At 51.8% G+C, this 12597-nt stretch overlaps 1 protein-coding gene across 3 annotated transcripts in view; it reads right to left on the minus strand.

The window, feature by feature from the left end:
- Nucleotides 1–10: 10 nt before the first annotated feature.
- Nucleotides 11–12597, minus strand: part of HRH2 (histamine receptor H2) — a 44568-nt gene continuing 31981 nt past the window's right edge. Inside the window, exon 3 of one of the 3 annotated variants that reach the window (XM_065940879.1) lies at nucleotides 11–216. In XM_065940879.1, coding sequence (XP_065796951.1) covers nucleotides 24–216 — 193 coding nt within the window. In that variant the 3' untranslated portion in view covers nucleotides 11–23. Of the gene's footprint in view, nucleotides 217–9365; nucleotides 11445–12597 lie in introns of those variants that run through there. The other 2 variants (XR_010663926.1, XR_010663927.1) reach the window with 2 other exon arrangements.

A 12597-nucleotide genomic window follows, 5' to 3' on the forward strand; every position in this document is an offset into this window, starting at 1 on the left:
TCTTCAGCGTCATGGGGCCGGGTCTACACAGTCTCGGAGGGCAGCGTCCTCACCGATTCCTGGGCGGGTGTTGCTGGTGGCTGCTCTGACGGCGGCGCCCCTGGCTGCTCCTCCCAGGGGCCTCCCCCGTGTCTCTGGAGGAACCTGAGCGCCCAAAGGCTCTTGCAGCAGCTGAGAAGGTTTCTGGAGCACGCGGCGCGGTACCGTGCTGGATTCCTGGGGGGATACAAGCACAGGCCAGGTGAGGAGAGCACCAGGCAAGGCCGGAGGGCCAGACCCGGCCTCCGGGCCTTTGCTTCTTCTCAGCTGCGCCCTGGGGAGGGTGGGGCGAGATGGGACAGAATTGGGGGGGAGGGAGCGGGGGGACCACCCACGTCAACAGGGGTTCCAACACAGGGGAACATTCAGGAGACTGGCTTTCAACTCCCAAGTCGGCTTCTAACATGCTGTGTACCCTGGTCAAGTTACCTAACCCCTCTAAGCAGAGGTAAAGATAACCACCTTTCCAATCCTTGAAAGGATTAAGTGTTATAAAATGTCTACAAGTATCCCATATATTGCCTGGCTCATAGTTTGAACCCAGTGAATGTTTGCTATTTCTGTGTCTGGATAAAATGATTCCTGGACACCTACATCCTGTTTTGCATGAGTGGGGGGGAAGGCTGGGAGAAGACATAAAGACTTGTTCAGCCTTGCATTAAAACCGGCAGTGAATACGTCTGCCTCTCCACTAGAATCTGTGGTCACTGAAAGCACGGCGCTTGCCTTTCAAACCCCTACTGAGTGGCCAGCACATAGTAAGTCCTCAGTTAGTATCTGCTGAGTCAAGCTGATTGAAGGTCCCGGAAGGAAAGCTAGCCAAAACACTCGGAGGAAAGATTTTAGCAGAGTATTTGATGTACATTTTCAGAAAGGCTGTCCTCACACCCAGGTATACAAAATACCTTTGCCTGTTGCGTGCTGCAGTGTGGATGGCTGACCTGCTTTTCCTTCCTCTATGTTCAGTGAGTGAGAATTCCTTTATTGTTTTTATCTCAAGCCTTCTGAGGTCAAGAGGGATGACTCCACATGGGGCGGGGGGGCGTGTGTTTTTCAGCACCCAGCATGCGGGTCTCCCTTTATAACCCGGAGCAAGCACAGGCTCAGAGCTTTAATCAGGCAGTGAAATCCGTACAGACTTGGGGGATTGTCTCGTGTCATTGCTTCTGTGTGCACAAGTGCTTCCATTTCCCGCAAGTGATACTGCGTTTCCATTTATGGCGATCGTGTAAAGTCCTGTCCATCTATTTTGGTGGGAACAGCCAGGGGCGTGGAGACCTTACGTGCACATAATAAGGCTGGGGGATCTGAGTGCGCAGGCAAGGGGATCTGCCAGCAGCTGTGGTTCCAGGGGTGCCCCTGCAAGTCCTGCCCACCCTGGCCCATCCGTGGCCCCTGGAGACTCTGCCTGGGTCTCTGCAGCTCCAGGGCAGGACAAAATCTGGCTTCGGCTCTAAGGCAGTGGGTGCTGCCTAGCTTCGTGCTTCCCTGCCTAGGCTGCTGGAGCAGTGGCTTTTCACATCCAGTGCCAAGCTGGGAGCTAGCCTTCACTTGGTCCTGAGATCAGGTCCTCTCCGCATGTCCTACTGAAGCTTGTGCCTGGCCTCAGCTCTAGCCATCATCTGTTAAGGGATTCTGGCCACCAGAGGAATCAAACTCACTGCCTTCCCCAGAGAGAGAGAGAAGAGCGTCATTGCTCTTCTTGCAGTCCTTCAGAGCGGCGCTGTACATGAGGCTGCCTGACTGTAATGTGGACAGGGACACAGCCAGCAGCCATAGCTGACACCCGCGCCTCCCTCAGCGCCTGGCATGTCCTGACTTAGCTGATGCTGGAGGCCTCTCATGGCCCAGCCTCTTGCCACGAGTCTGGCCAGCCCCACTCTCACCTGGACGTCAAGGTCACACCCCTGGCATTTCAGAGGCTCCAGTTCTCCATGCCAGCAGGGTACATATTTAACCAAGCAGGCAGGGATCTAACCTTGGATTAACATTCCAGACGGAGCCTGAACTGTGATAATATGACTTTTACTGGGATTAGTGAAAGTATGGAAGACAAGATAGCTCTAGGCTATGAAATTACCTCCCTTCTCCTAAAAGGCTTAAAAATCTCTTAAAATAATGTGATTATGAAGTATCATATGTTCATAGTAAAAGATTCAGAACGTAGAGACTAACAAAAGGAGGACACTAAACACCTCGAATAACTCCTCTACTCAGATAGATCTTCTGCTCCAGGTGATTCTGTCCTTGCTGCTGCTGTGAAGTCGCTCAGTCATGTCTGACTCTCTGCGACCCCATAGACGGCAGCCCACCAGGCTCCCCTGTCCCTGGGACTCTCCAGGCAAGAACACTAGAGTGGGTTGCCATTTCCTTCTCCAATGCAGGAAAGTGAAAAGTGAAAGTGAAGTCTCAGTCGTGTCCGACTCTTAGCAACCCCATGGACTGCAGCCTACCAGGCTTCTCCGTCCATGGGATTTTCCAGGCAAGAGTACTGGAGTGGGGTGCCATTGCCTTCTCCGGATTCTGTCCTTAAATATTTTTAAATAAAATACATCAAAGAGATTATATAAAAAGCATATATGTGTGGCTTAAAATATTAAAGAATATTAAAATGCATACCAGTGTAACCACCTCTCAGGTTAACTAACAGAATTTACCAACCTCTGACTTGTTTCAGCAAATATGTATGTATTGGTAAACAATATATTGTGTTGTTCTGCCAGCATTTTACTTTTATATAAATGGGATCATGTTTTAGGTTTTTTTTTTTAATGTACTACCTTTTTTTAAGTTGTTGTTTAACATTATATTTTTGAGATTAAGCTGTGTTGACACGTGGACCTGTAGTTCATTTTCACTGTCATAAATGGGAATGCCATTATGGGAAGATAACGCCAATTTATTTATCTGTTCACTTTTTGATGGACATCTGAGTTGTTTCTCATTTTTATGATCTTACACTCTGCTGGTCTCATTAAATGAACAGGAGAGTTTCCCCTTTTCTCTCCTCTGAACAGTCTGAGGAGCACTGGAATGATCTGTTCCTTGAGTGTTTGGTAGAACTCCTTAACAAAACCAAGTACTTCTCGTGTTTCATTCACTTTATTCTTAAAGGTTATAGGATCATTCACACCTTCTATTTCTTCCCAAGTCAGTTTTGGCAAATTCTGTTTTGCTAGGAATTTGTTCACTGCATTTGAGTTTTCCCTTGTTTGGGCATAAAATTGATCACAGTGTTCTTATTCTCTTTCTTAATCTTTGCAAAATCTATAATAGTATCTCCCTTTCATTCTTAATATTGTCCATGTTAATGATTAATCTCTCTTTATAGTTCTGTCAATTTTACTTTTTGAAGCAAGTAGAATTCTTTTCCTTCTAGTGAACTGAATCTTTTTTCAAAAGGTGGTGACCATCTTTATGTTTAATAATCCTTTTTGCCTACAGTTCACTTTGATATTAATACAGCTACCCAGATTTCTTTTGATTACTATTTGCCTAGTATATCTTATGTCTCCTTCCTTATACGTTCTACATTTTTGTTTCCTTAAGTCTATCTCTTGTAAAAATATTTGTTTGGATTTAAAAAATCATACCTAACACCCTTCATTTTTTTAAATTGGCACAACTTATTCCACTTACATTACCTATGATTACTGATGGATTTTGACTAATTCATTCAATGAGATTTTGTGTTTTATATTTGTCCCATCTTTTCTAAAATTTCCTGTCCCCCCCCTTTTTCTTTTTGCCTGTTTTAAACAGCCTTTTTTTCTCCTTCTGTTTGCTCCTCAGCATATAGAATTTCTGTCCTCTTATAAAAGATGGTTACCATGCATATTTAACTTCACAGTGTCTGGTGGTATGGAGCCCTTCCGCCTTTACTTAGCTTGCCATCCATGCCAGAGAAGTTGGATTCCTATCCTCTGTAGACTCTCTTATGTTACACATGTCTAGAGATCCTAGTAGGGTTAATATTCCTTCATGGCCCATTTTTGCCCTGACACTTGAAGAAGACATTAATGGGATTTTAGGAGAGCCCGTAATAGAGTATCTGCCATTCAGTAATGGCTTATGGAAACATCTCATTTTTTACCTTCCCCTCATCAATTCCCCTTCTCTTGGTAACGGTACCTGGATTCTTCTTTGGGATCCAAACTTCCCTTACCCTATCCATGTGGGTGAGGTGAGATTTACCTATTATTCATTGCCCTGGGTCCAGGTCTGGGTATAGCGGTAGAGATATGACCCAAACCAGCCAATGCAACATAAGCTTAAAATTTTCTGTTGGAACAGGAGGAAAGGGGCATATTTTGCATGAAGAGTGGGTACTAAGGTGGGAAGATGTAAGTTGGAGCTTCTGGCGGCACCCCAGGGAAACTTTAACTGAAAATGAAGCAGCCTAGGATGAAACTAGTTGCAAGCTGGAGAAAGGCAAATTTATGATGACATTTGAGTGACCGAGTCCAGGCTGAAGCTGGACCTTGATCTCTTCAGTTCTAAGCCAATCCCCAACCGCCACCAATCCCAGACTCTCAGAACTGGGTTTCTGCTACTGGCATTTAAATGTTCTAATAGCATTCCTAAAGAAATGTCCTTTGAAGCCCCATCTCTTCTCACAAAGGCACTATAATATGTTCAGCCACCAGGGGTCAGGACTCAGTTTCAGTGAGAAGCCTTGCTTTGGCCTGCTCAGAACCTCCTTTCCTCATCTGTGAAATATGCTAATAGTAGCAAGCTTGCAGGACTATTGTAAGGACTACAGAGAATGAGTGCCGTGGCCTTTCCCATTACCCTCTACCTCTTATAGTACAAACCATCACACAGAACCACCATACCCATATGAGAATCCGCTATTTCTTATAAATACTTGCCCCTTTATACATGTCATCCCCGTCGTTTGAAATTCCTTTATCTTCCTTGCTGCGCACTTTGGAGTCATTCAAGGTTCTGCTCAGGCATAGCCTCCCCTGGGGAGCTGTCTCTGAGGTCTCCCAAGGTTACTGATTCCCTCCTGCCTCCTAGAGCCCCTTTGCTGAGACACTCACCTTCTTGGGCTAACGATCGGTTTACCTGTCTATCTCCCAGACTACAGACAGGTGTAGGATCTGTCATTGTCTACCCCACTGTCCAAGTTTATAGCAGGGGTTCAATCTTGTGTGTGAACTGATGAGTGAAAGGCCCAGTCAGTCTCAGTTTAGACATTGTTGCTCCTGTCTTCTGACTTTCCGACTTCGCAGCCTGTGGTGTCTCGTGCTGGTCTTGTTTCTACCTTCCCACCGCTGCTAGCCCAGAAGAGCACCCTGAGCCGGGAACTCAGGACCGAGAGGCAGCGTGTCAGCCAATCCCTGCTGAACACCAGCCCTTTGTTGGGCTGACTGGGACAAAATGTGACATTTGGAAGCTGGAGTCCTGCATTCTGGTTGAGGCTGCCTCACTCCCCTGCTGTTGGGTCTCAGACAATTCCACCTTCTGCTGAAACTCATCTTCTCATCTGTGAAATGGGCATGATCCCAGGGCAAGGGCTGTGGAAGCCAGGAGAAGGGATGGGGGAAGGGAAAGGCTGTGAAATTCTAGAAAATTCTTCTCCTCTCCCTCTTCGTCTCTGTCTTGCGATGGGTACAGCCGTGAGCTGCTTTGCCGTGAGGGTCAGCAAGGACTGGTGATTGAGGGCCTCTGTGCTGAAGGCTGGGCTGGCCCCTGGACCCAGACCCTTGCTCATCCCACACCCGAGCTCCGGGGAGAGCCGGTGAAACAGGCCGGCAGTTTCACCTACATCCCGGGAGCCGGCTCCCTGGGAAGTCCTATCTCATTCTTGAGAAGAGGGAAGTGGAGGAGCTTACAAAGGAGAAGTGCCCGTCTAGTCCCCTGGGAGCCAGCTGCAAACCAAGTGTCTGACTCCTTGCCTTACGCTTTTATGAAAATCAGAGGTGACCCTCTTCTCCAAGGAGACCCAATTTCTGGTTACCCTAAAATAAGCTTTGAAGCAGAAATTCCCAGATGCCAAGTTACCAGAGCCCACTCGCATGAGTGTTATCTTCATTCAACTGTTTACTATCACAAACCAGTATTACCCAACATTTGGCTGAAATGACCAAACCTCCGCCCTTCGATCATGAAAGAACTGATTTTTTTTTTCAGTGCATCTCATAATTTTCTGGAAGTAAACACAGAGTCTGCTTTGAAGGGTGGAGGGTCAGGACCGTGTAGTGGGCGCTCAGGACTAAGTCCACAGGTGGAGCTTTCTCTCTCTCCTTCAAGCATCAGGAGCAAGCTGGGCAAAGGCTTCCTGCAGGAGCTTTGCAAAAACAGTGTTCATTTTCCTTACAGAGAAGACACACACAGAACTCCCTGGGACTAAGTTGAGATAGTAAGTGACAGTCACAAACTATTATCCCTTTTTAGTTTTTTTCCTGTGACAAGAGAAAGGATGGTGATGGTCAGGGTACTTTAGGCTCCTGAAAGTGGTCTTGATTGGAGACCTCCCAGAACATACACCCCTAAATGCTGGTGGGCCACAGCATGGGACCAGACTAGGAGCCCAAGGGAAGGGCGCGTAGTGACTCTAGCGACCCCGGCAGCCTGGTACATAGCCAGCATCCATGAGTTGTACTGGTGAATGACTAGTAAGTGATTGACAAGCGAGCCTTTACTGAATGCTCACGTGCTAGGTCCTGAGCGGGGTGCTTGGCATCCTTTTTCTAGTTAGTGGCACTCCAAGGTAAGTGCAGGGGCTGCTGGCGAGTAAGTGATGCCTCCAGATTACTCAGGAGCAAAGCTCAAATGTGAACCAACAGCTGTCGCCTCCCAGCTCTGCTCCCTTCCCACCCCTTTCTGAGGGTCAGACCAAGTCAGTAATGATGGAGAGCTAACATGAGAGAGGAGGAGATGGTCAGGGCGAGGCCACTGGTCTCAAGGTGCTGAAAGATGTGAGTGGGTATGTGTGTGTGAACACACATATGTGTGCACCCAAGAACGTGTATGCTAGTGCCTGAGTGTGCATGGGAGTGTACGCATCGGAGTGTGAGTAACTGTGCGTGGGCAGGACGGTCTGGGACAGCAGCCATTTCTGGCCCTGGGGATCCGGGGAGGTGTCGTGGAGCGGGTGTCTTTGGAATCGGGTCTGGGGCAATGAGTGGAAATTGGACAGGTGTGTTGGAAAGATGGGTCATTTCTCGAGGCCCAGGGAGGCAGCACAAGCCATGGGTCGTACTCTGAGAACTTGGGATGGTCTAGGTCAGCTGGAGAAAGGGGAGGGGAGTGGAAAGGGATTCATGGCCAGAACAGCTTGGCCTTGCTGGCACCTGGGCACCGCTGAAGGCTTTCTGCCCGGGGAGCGTTCTGAACTGACCGAGGGACGGTCTCAGCTGCCGCGTGGCCTGGCTGGTCTGCAGGAGTTGCTGAGTGCATGGGTTGGTGTGACTGTACCTTCCCGTGGGTGTAGGAGCCCCAGGGGTGGGGCAGGGGGTGCGCCCCGCTGGTAGGGAGCATGCGCCCCCGCTGGGACAGCCGTGGCCCCGGGGCCGGCTCTGCTGGTTTCCGTGGGGTCCTCTCTGAGGCCCCCAGCCAACAGTCACACTGAGCACTCACTGTCAGCCTGGAGTGCCTCGGGGGCCCCACGACCCGCATCTTTACAGAGGAGGGGACCGGCTCTTTGTAGGGTTGGGCAATCGACCTAACCAAGGTCACACAGCCAGTGGGGGGAGGAACTGGCTCTGTGCCACAGCGGCGGGGTCCGAAACCTGGGCGCTGGGCCCCGACAGCAGCCACTGACAGCGGGGCCCGGCTCTGGGCATTCTGTCAGTAGCGGCTCAGCTTAATTCACACATCAGCCTCTGTTGGATGGAGGAGGAAGCAAAGGCACAGAGATCTTAGGAAACTCATCTGAGGTCACACAGCTGCTAAGGAGCGCTGGGCATGTTACAGCACATTGGGTTTGCTGCTGCAAGGACACGTAAAGGCGTGGCAAGCCCTACTTCCGCTCAGCCCTTCCTCTGCCTCCGTGTGGCCCACTCGCAGCTGGGGAATGAGGTGGCAGGATAATAAAGCGATGGGGGTGATCATAGGTCAGCCTTAGCACGGAACTCTCATAGTATGCATGTGGTACGTCTGATACTGGGATCCTCTCATCTCCAGCAGTGGAGGGAGTTCTCAAAACCCTCAGTCACTAACAAGCAAGTAAGTGGAGGCGGCTTGAGAGAGTGCAGCTTGGCCGCCTGCAAAGCTGGGGCTCCCTGCCCTGTCCCCTCCCCGTCCAATGTGCCGTGCTCAGAGCCCCCAGTCCTGGGGAGCTTGTGTTCACCCAGCCCGGGTGCTCCAACCCTCCAGTGACCTCCATGTGAGACCGCCCGGCTTGCTCAATCCTCATCCTGAAACTGGCGTGTTTTTTTTAAACTGAAGTAACCCCCTTCCCCGCCCTCCCCCCTACTCACGCCAGTGGATGCCGTGGACAAAGAACCCACAGTACCCGAGGCAACTCCAAAGTAATTTCCTATCATTCATTCCATTCTTACTGCCGCCGGGAGGCAGGCGAAGGATCATGCCCATTTCACTGATGTGAAACTGAGGCTCAGGGAGGCTGCCATTTGCTCCAGGCCAGGCGGGAACTCCATCCCAGGCTGGACTCCTGGCACCATCATGTCAACCCTTTAGATCTGAGACTTATCTGCTCCTGTCAGCTACAAATCGGCACTTGCCACGAACCTCCTATAAGGATTAAGCCACGTGCAGCCGCAGCTGCTGACTTGCAACAGCCCCTGAAGGAGTTCAGGGTGGAGGGTGGCACTGAGGCACTGTGCCCTGGAAAATCTGGCGGAACAGGGCTTCGACAGATAGTTTCAGGAGCCGATTCTATGAGCCTGATTCTTGCACCTCCTCATGTCTAGAAAGCCCTGAAATCCTTCGTGGTGACGAGTGCTCCTCGTGACTTCTGCAAAAAAAATATGTGCTCGACTGATGTATACCCCCTTCACCAAAATCACATACACACTGACCTTCCCCTCTGCCTCCTTGGAGTAGCTTCTCAGAGCTGTCTGAAACGCTCTCCCGCCCGCTACAGTCCTGATTTTGCTCGAATGAAACATAACTCTCAACTCACACGCTGTGCATTCTCTGGTCTCTGATGGGCTCAATCCCTGGATGTGGGCTCCCGATGGCTCCCCCTCAGCCCCTTCTGCTCCCCTCTTCCCTCGCCCCGTCCAGCCTAAGTGGCGGAGCCCTCTCCTCCTCGCTGAGGATGCCCTCTGTCCTCCTCAGCCCCCTCACAGCAGCTCCAGGGCCCTCCCCCCTGCATGGTCAGAACTGGCCGACAGTGACTCCCTCCCCCCACACTGCACAGCCAGGCTAGAAAACAATTAAGCGAAGTGTAACAAGACTGAAAATATCCCTCCCCTTTGACCAGTAATTCCTGTTCCAGAAATTCAGTTTCTAGGGAAATAATCTGAAAGAAACAAAATGTTCTTTGCATGGAGATGTTCATCACAGGGTTGCTTATAATAGCAAAAATAATGCCTAGACAAGGGCAAAATGCAAACACAGGGGAACGTTTCAGCCTGTCTCAGGCTCCCGGGGAACCCCTCCCCCACCAGAACGGCTGTGGGCGACTCTGTTCTCAGGGCCCGTAGGTCTGTTCTCTCCGTGAACCCCTGCAACTCCCATCTGACCCTCGAAGAAATGGAGGCATGCAGAGGTAGCCTGCCTGAGGTCAACCAGCTCCCAGGCAGTCAGACGCTACCATGCTCAGCCACGCAGCGGGGGTTACTGGTCACCACCACCAGGGAGCCCTTTGCTGACTGCAGGCCCGTGTGCCAGCTGGGCGCCGTGCCTCTGGCAGGGCAGGAGGGGACACTGTCTGGAGGTGCACTGGGCTTGCCTTGGGTTCTCGCCTGGGCCGGCCCTCCCGCCATTCGGGCCACGATCCAGAGGGAAACAGAGCCATGTGAGAGGTTCCAATGGCATCCGGCCTTCGGGAGCCTTGTTAAGAGCAGCTCCCCCGCCCAGAGAGGAGGCTGAGCGTCAGTTCCCTGCTAGAGTGGGCCCTGCCCCCAGCCCCTCCTTTGGGGTCAGAATGCTCATTGGAGGTGAGGTGTGGGGGGTCCCCTGCAGACATGGCAGAGAGGAGGCTTCGTGGAGCTCTGTACCCCAGTTCCTCTGCCCCCAAGGGGGTGCAGAAGGCCCCTAAAATCCCCCTACCTACAGTGAGTCTCAGCATGTGGCTGGGCCTTGGGGCCTTCCTGCCGGGTGATGTGGGGGCCTGCGGCGGAGGCCAAGGCCGGTGGGAGGACGTGGCTGGTCCTCAGCAATGCCAGGGGGCCTGCAGCAGGCATGGCGTGGGTGCCACAGATGAAGACGGACACTGTGGGGGCCAGACAGCCCCCAGGAGCTTAGCTTACCCTGCAGGGAAGGAGCAGGCAGGAAAGCGACTTTTGTGTTGGTGGGGTTCTACTTCCAAAGTTGCCACAGTTACAACTGGAAGTGACTGAGACCCCCTGACCTGGAAAATGTATGTTTCCCCACCGTCTGTTAAGTGGTGGCCTGTGGGCACACACAGCGGAATGAAACCAAGAGCTTACACCCCAGCACTGCGCTCCAAGTTTCTGTCCTAGGCCAGACATTAATGCCCTTGGTCTTTCTTCCAGCCCTGGAAAGGAGGGAAGGGCTAAGGTGATCAGTCTTGCTTTTCAGATGGGGGCAAATTTTAGAAAAGGGAATACCTTTTCTATTCAAGCATGTTGGTTGGCTTCCCAGACCCTGTGAATCCCAGTCCCTCTCTCCTCTCCTCCCTGACTTCAAGCCTCTGTTGCCTAGAACGGCACCTCCAACCTCCGCCCTTCAGTTTAGAAAATTCCTGCCTGTCCTTCAGGAGTCCGCTGAGCCACCACCCCTTCCAGGAGGCTTTGCCCAATTGCTGGGCCCCCCAGGGCCCTCTTGGCCCCCATCCGCCAGGTCCCAGCACTTACCCCACGTTTTGTCCCTAACAGCTCATCTGACAGCTCCATTAGTTGCACCCCCTCCAACCACCTCCCCACCATACAGGGCAGGGGCTCTAGAGGGCAAGTGAATGAGTGAATCAGTAAGACTCAGCAGCCCCTGAGACAGAGACCTGTCTTAGAGAATTCCATGCATGGATCCTCTTGTCGCTGTGACGGTAGGACCACATCTGCTCACAGAGACAGAAAGGGAGTACAGAGCGTGACTTCAGGGCTTGTGGAAGATGGCCCCATGACTGGGGTTTCTCTCTGACTTCTGATTTTCATGTTCCATTTTAATGATGATGAAGTTTATAAATATTCTGTGTTTCCCAAGTCAATGTGGAAAGGGGAAGTTCCTTGAAACCTCTGGGTGCTGGGAAATATCCCGCTGCCCACGCAGAGCACCCGTCTCCAGAGGATGATGGCACGTTCTCAGTCCTGGAATGAGGAAGGCCTGGGTCTCACCCGCCCGTCCTCGCCGCAAGCTGCAGCCTTCCACACAAGCAGATGTAGACAAGCAGAGCCACCTGCCAGTTTGGGGAGCTAGGACAACCCCTGCCCCCATCCCTCTGCACAAAAACGGGCAGGAAAGGAATGGCCCTCACACCCCAGGGGAGCCTCGGGGACTCTGGACACCCTAAAATGCCCAGCGGGTCTCAGGCACACCCTGTCCCAGCCCCCCAACGCTGCCACAACACGGCTGCTGTGGGTTTAAGGGATACAGCATTGCCTGGGACCCACTGCCATCTCGTCAGGAGCAGAGACAGCTGCTAGGAGCTGCGGCCTCTGTCACGGATGAGCACGCCGAGGCCCGGAGAGGGGTGTGGTGGGAAAGCCGGGCCCTGCATCTGCCAGGCTGAGGCCCTCCCGGCAGCCCCGTCTGCACCCCGTCTGCACCCCTACCTGCGCATACGCCCTGCCGACAGAGCGCAGGCTGCGACGAAGGCACATTTTACTGAATTTGCCTCTTCATCCTCAGAGCAATTCATTAGTATGAAAAACAGGTTCCTCCCCGCCCTTGCCAGAAGATTCTTGACATAAACACTATTGGGAGTTTGGCACAATTTCTCTCTCTTGTTAAGCATTTAGATATAATTCGTGTTGGAATGGTCCCCTGAGATGGATCCAAGCCCCCCATTTTCAGAGAAGGGACATGAGGCTCAGGATCAGGGTCCAAATTGAGTGATTCAGTGGCACAGCTGAGATACAAGTCCACGGAGCCTGACCTGGACTTTCCAGCTGCTCGTTTACCGGGTGGCCACGGGAGGGAAAGGAGGAAAGGCAGGAGGGAGGGAAGGGGGAGAGGAGGAAGGGAGAAAGAAAGGAAAAGAAAGAAAGAAAGAAAAACTACCATTTACAATCGTCTACCCTGTGCCGGGCACTTTGCATCAACTGGTGCTAAACCTCATCAGACTCTTCACGGGGGGGGGGGTATTTTTATCCCCATTTTTCAGATGAGCAAGTGGAGGCTCAGAGACGGCAAGCCACCTGCCCAAAGTCACAAATCCAGTAAATCCAGCACCCTTTCCTCTCACCCACCTCAGAGCTTGGTGGGCTTCCCTGTGGCTCAGTTGGTGCAGAATCCGCCTGC

The sequence above is a fragment of the Muntiacus reevesi genome, chromosome 7 (assembly GCF_963930625.1).
Source record: "Muntiacus reevesi chromosome 7, mMunRee1.1, whole genome shotgun sequence".
NCBI classification, from domain to species: domain Eukaryota; kingdom Metazoa; phylum Chordata; class Mammalia; order Artiodactyla; family Cervidae; genus Muntiacus; species Muntiacus reevesi.